We start from the raw sequence: 13,325 nt of genomic DNA, 5'->3' as shown, positions 1-13,325 counted from the left end.
TCCATAGTATCATAGAATCATAGAATGGCATAGGCTGGAAGGGACCTTAGAGATCATCTAGTCCAACCTTCCTGTTTTGGGCAGGGATGCCATCTCTCGACTAGATCAGGCCACACATGGGGACCGAGCAGGAATCGAACGCGCGACCTCGGTGTTGGTCCTTGTTGCCAGCACCGCACTCAAACCACTGAGCTAACCGGCCCCCTAATCCATTTTCAGCCCTGCACTAGCTTAATTTTAAGTTTCCTAAGAAATGTTCGTTGTTTTAACATTTAACATCAGAAGGAAAAATTTTGGTTCTATTTAGTAAAAGGGAAATGTTCAGGAAGGTTTTACTGCAACATTTAATCTCTGCAGGGTCATATTCTAAATTCTTGTGAGCAATGGAGGGGGAAGGGGCTCAGGTTTTCCTTGTTTGCTTGGGCTAACAAAAATACCCATTGCTTGCATTTGAATTAGAACATATTTTGTTCATTCACTTCTGGAAAATGTGTAAGCAAGTTGCTGTGAAGAAGCAGCTTTAAATGGCAGCTTCTTTGAACAAACTGGGCCAACTGGAAGTTGGACGTACGTCGTTTTTTGGACTCCATAGCACAGTGCTGCAGCCGATAGCACTGGGGAAAGATAGGGCACGGTTAATCCACTGCCTGGATCATCTGCTGTTGGGAGCTATGGGGAACAGAAAGCTGTGCCGGCAAAGATGGCTCTTACCCTGGCTGCACATCTCCTTCCAGAATATTGGATTTTGGGAGAGTGATTTCTAATAATACTCAATAGGGTGTTACTATAGCAACTCTGTGATGTGCTGAATTTCATGGGCTCAGATCCAAAACGCTGGGAGCAAAGATGGGTCTGAGCATGCTTTAGAACTGCCCATGAACTTTGGTCATGTGGGTGCTATGCTGAAGTGGTTGGACTTAAGAAGAAGTTAGGGAAGAAGATAAAAGATGCTTCTCTGACTCTGAAGGGAGCTGCAGCCTGTTAGGTGCAGCTGGGCTGGGGTAGGTGGGGAGCGTGAAGGGCACCCGCAGAGTCCCCCCGCACACACCGTGTTGCGCGTGCTGCCATGAGGGACCCTGACGCGCAGCAATTCCCTCTGATATTCAAAGTTTGCTGTAAACCAGATCTGACATTTAGCTTCAGGTCAAATTAAATTGATTTGACCTAGAATGATTTTTATTGGTTTGTTTTTGTGTTTCGGGGGGTTTTAATAATTAATTAAATCTGTTAGAGCTCAGTCCCAAGTAGAATTACTTTCCTTTAATTTTCTCTCTTGCCAAACTTCAGATGAAGTGCTAATGTACAAGAGGCAAAATCGTGCTATTGACAGTGGTGCCAGCAAAAGACATCTGTAGCCCCCTTTTAGGACAGAGCTGGAGTTCATTCCCTGCTAAAGCCCATCCAGATGTGCTGTTTTGGGGACATGGTATATGGACAGACCCTGTGCTTCCTCTTCCACTCTTCTGCCTTCTCCATCAAGAAATACACCTTGACATGTAGCCGGATTTTATATCTTAACTTCAAGCCACTGGTTTTTTTCCTCCCATCCACTAAGGTTGTGACTAATCCCTTCCCTTCTCTTATACTGGTACCTTGACAGCATTTATAGACTGTGATCCTGCCTTTCCCCTTCTGCGTAATCTGAATGTATCTCTGTTATTCTCACCTCCGGACTGGTCCAAGCTGCCCTGCCCTCCAGTATTTACTCCACCAGCATCTTCTGTAGCTTCTGCACATATTTGCATGCTTCTCCTGAATGAAGAAAACAAACTACGAAAACACCTGGAGCTTGATTTTTCTGTGTTGGAGTACAAGCTACAGATAAATAGTGGGAGTCTCTTCTCCTTGCTCTGTCCATCACTCTATGGGAACTTTGTTTTACATTGCAGGGTTAATCCATGAGCTCTGCTTTTGCTGGCTTTCCTTGGGCTGCCTCTTGCCCCTTTTTGTGTCCTGTCTGGGTATTTCATCACATTCTCTGTAGCACTCCATACACCCTTGCACTCTGGGATTCTGCCCAAGGGCAATACGCTACATTCCTGAGCATAGTGTCATCCACCAATGCATTTATACTACCCTGTCTGAGGTTTTTAGTGCCACAGTTGGTTAGCCAGTATCTGATATTACATGTGAAGAACTCACTCCAGCATACCCTTGGTGTCTTAATTCTCTTGTTAACACTTTGTCCATTTAACTGATTTCCTGTACATACATTATGAGTTGATTACCAGAGAGGACTGAATGCCAAAAATAAAAGAGAAAGTTAAGTTTCCTACAGTCACTATTTTTCCTTTTGCTTCTTAACACAAAACTTAAAAGACTCAAAGTGAGCTTTTCCCAGAGGACATATTGCTTCACTTACGCTGAAGCTTTCTGGGTGTTCCCTTCTATCTCTTTGAAAAGACAACAGAAAAACTGCTTGCCATATTTGTTTTTTCTCTTTAGAAATGTTTATCATTTTGGTGCAAACCTGTAGGTGAATCAGCAATATCTGCAGAGATAGCCTGTGCAGAACTTGATCTGAAAACTGCTTTCTTCTGAGATAGATCACTCTACCTAGTGTATCTACTGGGATGGAAAGGTCCTTGTTTGCAACCATAGCTACGAGTCTGACTGTTGTGTAGCTGTCCTCCAAAAGCAGCTCATGCTAGAGTTTAAAGCAGGAGAGCATCTGTGGAGATCATGTATTTGTCCTGCCTCCCCAAGCAGGAGCACCTCTACTGAGAGCATTCAAGTGTTACTTGTGTAACTACTCTTAAAAACTTGGAGTATTTAGGATCTGAAACCTTGCCGGGCTAAACAGGAAACTATTTCAATGCTTTCTGCCTCTTCTAAGATGGCAACCAAGTCAGAGATATTCAGGTTTGGAGTCTTGGATGTCTTACTGCGAGAAGGGAAATTCTTTGGAGGAAAACAGATCTCCCTGTGATGGAAGAGCTAAGTTTTCATTGCAGCTTTTAAGAGAAATACACCAGCAGATGTGGGTGAGCCAGTGACGTGCAGTAACCACTGCACAAGAACTGCTCCAGCAGCACTGTCTGCACATGGATGAGGGCAGAGGAGGAGAGCGAGGGGAGAGCTCTCTGCTCCCACAGTTACCTGGCAGCTGACCCTTCCTGTGCAGCAGAAACTCTGGGAAAGCTGCATGAAGCATCATGATCTGGGTAATTATCCCCACTTGAGAAGCCAAATGCCAGGCTGTGCTGCTGAATGCAGAGAGAAGCACCCGTCAGAGAGGTTGGTCCTGGCACTGCTGTCAAGCTGCTGCCTCGCTCCTGCTTTAATAACACTCAGTAATTCTGGCAAATGGTTGGTTTGAATTGACATTGCTCTGCCGCAAGCTCAAAAGCTTTCTATAGTGCAGCGTCTGCCTTTAAACCTGCAGAAGACTGATTTAGCCCCCGACTCTTGCCTGTGAGGAGCTAGCAAAATCATACCTCTGCCTTGGCTTTCCTCCTTTCTTCCAGAAAAGGGGGATCAGCAGTTGCCTACCCTAGAGCAGAGCAGTTCTCCCTGCCCTGACGGCTGCAGCAGGACTGAAGAGAGCCAGAGGCAAAGATACCCGTGTCCTACGTTTCCTTATTGTGGGAAACAGTGGGTGAGTCTGCAGTGCTGCCCATGGGGCTACCTGCATGGTGTGCACATATACAAGTGAGAGGATCTGCTCCTTTCCCCCAGCTTGGAGGTAGCCAGGAGTGAGGAGCTTGTGGATGACATCAAAGGTGTCTGTGAGAGGTGCCCAAAGACCTGTTGACCAGGTCACAGCTCACCGCAGGAGTCGCACATCACTCTCGCGAGCCTTCAGGCTTTGTAAATGAGAAGAGGTGGAGAGCTGCCGAGTAAGGAAGGAGCAGAAGTTTCTCCTGGGCTTTTGGGGAAGAGGATAGTTCAACTAACCTGTGTACCTTGAAATTTTAATTATGCCTCTGCTCAGATACAAACCTTGCTGGCTGGTCTCCTGGGTGGGCAAATACTTCTGGTGTCATGTATTCACAGTAAGGAGATGGAGTGGCATTTAGATGTATTGGTTCGTCACTCAGGTAGAGTGAAGGGTGAGATAGGTCTCTAAAAATGTCCTTCAGGGAAGTGAGATGTCTGGGGAGGACTTTTCTTGTCTCTGCTTGGAGTAAACTCATTTTTTACAAGGGAAGAGATGTAGTGGCAGATAAATAAAGGAGAGACCTTGAGAGAAAGGACATTTATAGCATTAGTTATAGCACATATGGCCCGATCCTCCTTAAGCAGAAGCTGGAGCCAGCAAATTGATGCTGATTTATGACTGCAGTGGCTCTGCCCCACATTCTGTGCTACTTTGAGAGGTTTAACTTTTAATATGCTTCTGAAAATTTTTGATTGACTTTCAGATGCACCCTTGGTGCCCCCACCTTCTAGAAATAGAGAGAAATCATTTAACATGCAAGGTAACAATGCTGTGATTCTGTGAAACCATTTCTGTGAAACCAATTGGATCAGAGCCTGCTGCCTCACCTGCCCAAGCAGAATTTCCCTTTTTTAAAAAAAAAATCTTTTCTGGTGCTGTTCATATTTCCTCACTCTTTCTTGATGCTCTGCAGGATCTCTTCTCCTAATGTTTCTACTGCTGTCAAAAAAGGTAGTCACCAGGAGCCAGCATGCACTGGTCCTCTGATCTTTCTGATGCAGGTCATTTTGTGATGGGAAAACCTTGGGTGAAAAGAGAGTTTGATGGTGATTTCTGAGCTCCATCTCATCTCCTGCATCAACCTCACACCACCATGTCCTCTCTGACCTAGATTTCCCTGCTGCCCCTTGGGAATTAGATATGATCGTGATTTGTGGCCAGTAATGCCGTGTCTTCAGACTCTATTTGTTGCCTCCCAGGGCCTCGTACTTCCTCCCCTGGTGACAGTTTTATGCAGGTGTAACTCTAGTGCCTTGGGAATCGCTCCTGATTTACCCCAGCCCTCAGTGCTTGACAGCTGGCTTTCTCCGTGAATTACCGTGCCTGACACATTGCTGTAGGTGTTATGCATTGTCACAAAATTAATTTTCCTCTCGAGAGCCCTCAGTGATTTCAGCTGAACTTCGTTGCAATTGTCGCTCTGTCTCCCTGGAAGATTCATGCTGCTGGGGTAGCTCCAACCTTGGGGGATGGGGAGCCAGGCCAATGCAAGGCGACCCTTCCATCCTTTTTTCTCTCTCTCTTTTTTTTTTTTAATAGCTGGATTTCCATGAGATGTTGCAGTCAGGGGACATAGAGAAAAATCAGCAGTCCGTCTAGATTCTCACTGAAAGGCTCCTATTTCAAAAAGCTTTTCTCCAGTGCTGGCTTTTACCTCTCTGTGGAAGAGCCTGAAGCTGTAGGGCAATGATTTCTGAACCTGCAGCTGCACGGCTGTGGATTGCCTTACAGCAGTTGTGAGAAGCTGAATTTATAAGTAACTGGGACCCTGCAAAGGTGGGGCAGGATGGGCAGAAGGTGCCTGTGGCAGGGCCCTGGGATAGGGGCTAAGCGGAGGACGAGTGTTTCTTCGGGTGTTATTGAATGACAACCTGGTCTGAGTTTGGAGTGACCAACTGCTTTGTAGCAGTCTGGGGGTAAAAACAATCAATAGCTGAAGTTCCTATATAATGTTTGAAATGGAATTTACGTATTTTAGAACTTGAGACAAATGAGACTTAGCCAAACGCATCCAGATTTTGTGGGATACTTTGGTGTCTAATGCTCTAAAGGGAGTTGGGCCCCATTTAAAGTTGTTAGAAAGCACGATTTAGGTGCTAATGCACTTAGTGCTTGGAGTATTTTTGTTGTGTGACTTGATGGAGTTGGATCATTCCAGGGGAAATTTGACTGCAGTGAAATATGAATGAATTATTCTCATAAGCAGAGTTTAATTATCCTTAACAAAGTGCATTTAATAGCATTTTAGGCACTACCTTAGTGGTGCTGATCTGTACCAATCAGCCATATTACTCTTAATGATAATATCACAGGAACAAAAATGTGCTTGTTTTCTGAACCTGATTTTTGTTAAAACTTACTTACTGATATTTGTATCCCTTTCTGACAATTACAAACATCTGCTGCTGCTGTACTTTTTCAGTGTTCATGATTTTTCATGCTGCCTAGAGTACTGGCAAGGGTTGTCAGAGACCCTCTTAACAGGGTTTTACTGCCAGGTCAAATTGGAACTCTCTGAGACCATTTATGGAAGCAGAAAGCCTGGAGGGCATGTGGGGGTGGGAACTGCTGAATCATTTAGCATGGGTTCACTTTGCACACTGGCTGGTTGGCTTTGGGGAATATAATGAGCATCCCCTGGCAGATGCCCTGAGCTTTGTGGATGTCTGTGGGAGCTGGGGATACTTGGCTTGGTCTAGGGTGCACCACAGTGCCTACTCATCAGCAGTAAAGAAGTAGAGCCTGGTACCTTTTTGGAGTCATGCTGGTAGGGAGACAATAGCTCTTGTGGTGTGGAGTCTGTGACAAGAAAAAAAAAAAAACCACACAAAAAAAGCTGCTATAAGCCTGCTGGGATGATGGTGCGGGCAGCGCAGTGTGTCCTTCGTTCCCTTGAGTAGATCTATCTTAATCTCATTAAAAACTCATCAGTGTTTCCTACACATCCCTCTCACAGACAGGGCTGGAGCACTCAGTAGCTGAGCCAAGACCTGATCTGTGCCTGCCCAGCTTTTGGAAGACACTAGAAACTGGCTGGGGCAAGAGAAGAAAGCCCCAGGCAGGGTCGTGGGAAGCCACATGGAAGAACCGTGCTTTGATGTAACATAGTGGTGACCTCACACCACATGCTGGGGCAAATGTCTCAACCAGGCAGTCCCCAAACTGAAGCTTCCAGAAGTGTTAGGGCCTCCAGGGGCTGGATCCTGAATGCAGTTTGTTCCCCTTTCAAGCCTCTGTGCTCACCAGGAGATGGGAGCCAAGATTTTTTGGGTGCTGGGATCCAAGCAGACCCTCACATATATTTAGCACATGGAAAACTGAAATAGGGGAACCCTAGAACCTGCTTACAACAGACAGCTGAGGTGCTGGGGCCAGAAGCTGAGTAACTCTTATTCTCTGCAAATTGACCTGGAGGAGGGGTTTTACCTGCACCAACATTAAGTTGTTTGAGTTTGGGACTTGCTTTCTGCCATGGACAGGATGAATCAGAAGTCACTGCAATAAGGTAAATGGAGTAAGCAGAGGGTAAATAGAATTAAGTCTGTTTTTCCACTCTGTCCTTTTGGCCTTCTACCTGTGCAGGAGACAGCACCTGCCTCTCTGTGTGGCAGCGTTTCTTCTGGCTGCTGTGGGATCTGGAAGGGAAGGATGAGGAACTTGCACAGCGGAGGCACTGACTCACTCCTGTCCCCAGGAGCTGAGGCGCAGAGCTGTCAGCTGCTCTGAGGCGGCCAGAAGCAGCCTTCGCCGTGTTCTGAATTTCCCCAGTGTGCTCAGGACCCATGCAGAGGACCAGAGGGAAATAATAAGAGAAGTGTGTATTCTTCCCATACATCCAGTTTTCTTACAGCATCGATTGTGCAAAAGAATCCCCAAACGGCCTTCAGAGCATGGCCATCTGTGTTGGCCAGTGCTGTGACTCGCGGAGTTACATCTTTCCTGCAGTCAGGGTCATGAAAGTTCTGGAGGAAAAGAAGTCGCTAACCTGCGAAATGGCTTTGAAAATCCTGAGTTAAAACAAAGAGCACCATCTCCTGGCAGCTGGGAATAGCCGGCACGGCTGCCGGGGCTGCACGCCTGGTGCCGTTCCCTTGCAAGCAGCTCCCAGCTCTCTGCATCTGGCCCCCAGCATCTGGAGGTGGGACAGCTCGGGGCTCACAGCTGGCTGTGGCTATCGAGAAAGCCTAATGCAGGGCAGGCTGAGAGCTGACTGAAGTGGTGTTACCCACAGCACGGTGGCGCCTGCCCTTGGCAAGGGGGGGTCTCAGCCTTTTGGATTTCAAGCTCTGCTTGAATTGATACACAAGCGCTTTTGAGGTTTGCACCTATATTGAAGTGCCTCGAGTTAGAAAATTCATGGACAAGGGTCTTGCAAAGTTGAAAGAATAGCTCCCAAGTGGTACATTCAAATATCCCTGGGGCTAGCCAGCCTCCTCGGAGGCATTGTGTGATTTGGCATGGGGCTGAGTGATGCCTTTGACTGCTTGTGCAAATCGCCTTTGCTGCTGCTGGGAGCGGTACTAGCAAAGGACATTTAGAGATCTGTGGAGCTTTTCTGAGGTTTGAGCTGGACTTGAAATCAAGCAGAAAGTAAGAAACAGCTTGGTCTGGATCTAAGAAGGCAGGGCGTGCTTTGAATGTGGAGATAGAATCGGAACTGCTGGTCTCTCTGGGTACTGTAAAACAATGTAGAAAAGTGGTAAAACACTGAGCATCTGTATAAAGATATGTATGACTACAGATAGGAGCATATACTATGCTAATAAGAGTTTTAAAAAGGAAAGTGATGGAGTTAGGAGACTAAAAAGAAACAATGAGACATCACATATCAGGGTTAAAAGAATAGCAAAAATTCTTTCTCTCTTTTTAAGCATCAGTTAAGAATAAAAAGAACTCAGGGTCTAGCACAGGCTTTTGGCTGGTGACAAAGTTGTAAATTTGGTACAGAAAAAACAAGGAGTATTTAATAGCTAATTTTGTTGTGTATTTGGAAGAAAGCAGTAAGATGCATTCATCTGGTGGTCACAGATGAATGATAAAAATGAAGGAGAGGCTGTAAGATAAGCTGCTGATGTGGGCTGGGGAAACATGGTTTGTGCAGGTCATCAGAGAGGGCCCCGAGCTGTGGTCTGATCTCAAGATACAGATGTTTAGGTGGCAGCAAGGTCTGGGCAATGAGACTTCCCTGTATCACTGTCAGGTATGATGGGATGCCATGATGGCTCCTTGGATTTAGTCAGTCAATCTTGCTATGAAATTAGCCTTTCTAGGTGAGAGTGTAGTGCTAAAATAAAAAAACTTAGCAAAACACTCAACCACCTCCTTGAGCCTTTAAGATAATATAGGATATCTTTTTAAAAGCCAGGCTTTATTCTGAGTTCTGAAAGAGAGTCACTGCATATCCCTGAGCTCTGCAGTGCCTTCGGGACTCTTGGATCAGAGTGAAGTTGCTGTGCTGGAAAACCCTTGGTGCTCAGTTTTGGGCTCTTAGCTAAAAATCTCTGGATGACACCTAAATGACTGAGGTACTGGGAGTGACATGTGGCCTGAGAGATCCTCTAGAATAATTGGAGGCGTTGCTTGTTGTTGTCTCTAGTCCATAAATTACCCTAAGTCAGGGACTGTCAAGACAAAGTGGGCCGTGGCTGTGCTATGTTCCTGGGAGCTAGCAGCCCTGCACCACTGGGGTAGTGGGTAATAACTCCTGAGGCTCAATATCCAAAGCAAAAGTCAGAGTCAACTGTTTAAAAGACTTACAGGAATTTGCTGGAAGCAGCTTGCTCGCACTATTCTGCTTTTGTCTGAAAAAGTCGCTGAAACCTTGATTCTTCTAGTTGCAAGCAAAGATCCTTTCTCTTCTCAGTGCAGCTCGGGGCTGTAAAAATAGCAAAATCTAATTAAAGATTAGTTCCTCCTCTCCTCTTCTGAAAAACTAATAATTTTGACCGAATCACTGACACACAGTAAATACTGAACCTCACATTGCAGGGTTGCCAGCGGTTCTGCAGAACTGAAATTTCACATCGTTCTGTGTCAGTCTGTCTTTGCTATTGAAGGTCTCCAGACTTGCGCGTGAAGATTAAGAAAGGCAGGTTAATGTGGAAACTGGTTATTTTACTGAAAATTGACCACAATATTCTGGAGTGATCAGTTTTCTTAAAACTGAGCATACTCTAGTCGGGAAAAAACAAAACAAAACCCAACAACTAGTTTGATTTTAAATTAGCTCTTTTTCTTGTCTGTTGTCCTCAGCTAACTTTTTGTTTACTGTTCCAGTATGCTGCAGCAGTTCGTCCTGCATTGATCCAAACTGGGCTTCAGCTGCCTTTCTTAATTTAAGACTTACTCTGCATGGAACCAATGATTTCTAAATTATTTCCTGTGTCAATTGCTAAATAGCTCTAAATCCAGTGCTGCAGGAGGGGATTTCTGCAGCATTCACTTACTTATTCTGAGGAAACAAAACAGTCATTTTCAGTATTTTTTTTTTTAATTTACAGTTGATGAAAACTCCCGTAACTTACTGAGTTTCTCAGCTGTGCTGAAATGATTGAATTGGACCCATTACTTCTTAGCTAGTCACAGGAAGCAAAATTATTTCTCGAGGGCTCGTATTACCAGAAAACATGACCACTGCTCTCAGGTGCTGAATAGCTTTGCTTTACCTGAATTGGCAGGCAAGATTTTGGGCCCATTTAGGGGAAATCCAGATTGAAAAAAAACCCAACTCTTTGTAACAAGGGGAAATTCAGATCTGATACTGCCATCCTCTACCAGTGCTATTCAAAGCTTCTCCTTCCCACGGATATTGAACTAAAAAACCGTAAAGTCAGAGAGGGCACTGGTCAATCACCAGGCTCTGAATACGCTATTCTTCAGCAAAAATCTGCTCAGCTATTATAGGTTTCCATGTCTTTAGTAGCCAGTCTACTAGCTGATAGATTCACACTTCCCAAATAAGAGGCAGTTTTACCAATGACTTTAAATCACTCCCTGTTGAAATGGAGTGTTTCATTAAATCTTAGTAGTTAGGCAGTTTCAGCTCTCTTCAGTGCTTTTGTCTCTGTGGTTGCCTTGAGTTGGGATACCTCTGTCCTGCTCATGTGAACCTTCTCTCTATTCACACATGCGCATGGACGTGCTCACACACCCTTTAACTCGTCGTCTTCTTCCTGAACCCAGCAAGAAATACATTTCCTGGTTTCTTCTTTATTTGCAAAACCACTGCAGGGGGAAGAACAAAAAAAAGGTTTATAGTTGACAGTGAGTCCATTTTAAATCAGCTCTTATATTAACATCTGCTGCAACAGTGGTTTTGTACTATTTGCAAATGTGATGTTTATGGTGATGACTATTTCAGGGTTGTTTTTTTTCCCTTTTGCTGATGAATAACATAAAGAGTAGGATGATATTTTCCCAGGCTCTCTATTGCAGTGGCTTTCCTGCGAGCTCTCCTGGCTTGCTATAACTCCTGCTATGAAGCACCTGCCGCAAATGCATTAGAAACCTTTCACTGCTCTATTGATCAGCATCACTAAGTGCTGGAAATGCATGTTCATCTGGCTTATAAATACTGTGGACAAAGCAGAAATGAAAACTGCGAATAGCATCCATGAATATTGGTTTGACGGTGACTTCAACCTTTTTTGACTATGTTGTTGCTTCCTCTTTACTAGCAGTAGTGAGATGTTTGTAGAAACAGATTTTTGCTCACTGATGGTGTGTTTTTAATGAGCACCCAGAGCAGAGGGGTTTGCACAGCCGTCTTGAGCTTGTCCAAAGCCGCTCAGAATCAATGGGACTTTTCTAGTGAATTTGGAGGGCTTTGGTTCAGGCCCAGCAGGCACTGGGAAGTTGTCTAAAGAGCAGCCCTGCAACCCCACAATTTAGACAACTACTCAGCCAGCACAAACAGTAAATTACAAACAGCAGATACTGGCAGCAACAGGCGTGAATAGTCTGTAGTCAGCAATTCAAACCTGAAATGTGTTGGCATAAACAATGCATCAGATAATTTCAGCTAACCGACACATTTGTGAAAATCCAAGCCTGTTTATGGATAATTTTCAAAAATGTAAGCTCAGCAAGAGAAATATTTGCAAGGAAAAGAGCCTATCACTTTTTTGCTTACTGATAATTTAGGAGTGGGTTTTGGATAGGAGCTGTCCTTGTGAGGCACTGGATGACCTCACGTAGGACCTGATGTGTGTTCTGAGCAGCCCAGGTTAGCCCTTATTCTACTTTGGTTTTGCTGTGGTTTTCCGCTTAGGTTCTTGTGTACTTTTGCTGGTAAGACTGAGTCATTTTGAGCAGCAAGGATGAGAGCTGCCTGCAGCAAGTTACGAAAGGATCTTGCAGCCCTGAATGAGCTGGCAGGAAAACAGAAGGTGAAATTTAGAGTAGGTAAATGTAAAGTTACATAGAAAGCGAGGATGCTGTTGCTGCAGCAACATCCCTTTAATATTCCTGGCAAGTTCGCATTGTGCGTGGTAGCCCAAAAACAGGGCACATGTGGAGCAGGTCGGAAGCCCTGCAGACCTTGCAAGGTGATGAGAAGTTGGAGAAAGCTTCTGCGATGCAGCGTGCAGCAGCGTGCAAGCGGTTAACAGGCTCCCGCCCTCCTGTAGGCACCAGCTCCTACAGATGTTCGCTTTGTGCCTCCACATCCCAGTTCCCTCAGCCCCTAGAAAATTGTGTCTCCCCACCTCCTGCCTCCTTCAGGGGGGATCTCACTGTTCCTGTCAGTCGAGCTGTGCTTTATATTAATGCTGCAAATAGAGAGTGGCTATTGTTTGTAATTTAATTAGCGTCATCCCCTGGAACTTAAAGCGTGACGGAGGGAATTAGAGGCAGTGAATGAAAGTGATGCATGGGTGTGGGCAGAGACTTAACCTCTTTCATGCCAGCATGCTTTGCAGATGATGCACACAGGATATGGCTTTCTGGGCACGTTGAAATCATTACATGAGGGTGTTTAGTGTCTGCCCTGGTGTTTCACAAATTTAGGGTGGCTACTCTTAAAATAGAGAAAATGAAACCTGAAGCTCCCTACCAACTTGCCATTGCAATTTCTTTCCAGCAGAGTTTTTTTCTTAGTGAAAAGTTTCCTTAGGTTAAAACTTCTCCCTTTCTTTGTATGTATAAAAAATAATTTAAAAAATGGTTTTGCTTAGGATTGTTTTTGTATTGAACCTTAAATTTATATTTTTATATGTTAAAGGATATTGGATAGTGGGCAGGTGAGTAATACTGTGAGGGAGGTTGTGGGATTGCCATCACTAGAGATTTTTATGCACAGACTGGTCAAACATTGGTCAGGAACTCTTAGCAGCTATCAGGATCGTTATAGCTATTTTAAGATACAACAGCAGCTGGAAGCCTTGTCTGACAGATGTGCCACTATGTTGCCCAAAGGTATAGTAGGAGACAGTCCCAAAGAGCTTGCAAAGCAAAGACAAGCCTGGTACATAAACCCAATCTAAAATCAGCGGGGAGTGTGTATGGCTTTTCAGAAAGATTGATGCATGCAGACACTTAACCTCTTCACTGCACATTGTTTTTGTGTCTTTGCTTTAGGTATCACAGCCTCCTCGCACCTCTTTGACTACGGCTCCACTGCCAACGGAGGCGACAGCTCCTTCTACACCTCTCTCATCTCAGACGT

The 13,325-nt window shown here is 44.9% G+C and overlaps 1 protein-coding gene across 1 annotated transcript in view; it reads left to right on the top strand.

Annotated features, from left to right (window-relative positions):
* RTN1 (reticulon 1) overlaps nt 1-13,325 on the top strand; it is a 118,707-nt gene that overhangs the window by 51,384 nt on the left and 53,998 nt on the right. Inside the window, 1 exon segment of the mRNA XM_009870391.1 lies at nt 13,238-13,324. Coding sequence (XP_009868693.1) covers nt 13,238-13,324 — 87 coding nt within the window.

The sequence above is a fragment of the Apaloderma vittatum genome, unplaced genomic scaffold, assembly GCF_000703405.1.
Source record: "Apaloderma vittatum isolate BGI_N311 unplaced genomic scaffold, ASM70340v1 scaffold14080, whole genome shotgun sequence".
NCBI classification, from domain to species: domain Eukaryota; kingdom Metazoa; phylum Chordata; class Aves; order Trogoniformes; family Trogonidae; genus Apaloderma; species Apaloderma vittatum.
This window is presented reverse-complemented; position numbering and strand designations above follow the sequence as displayed.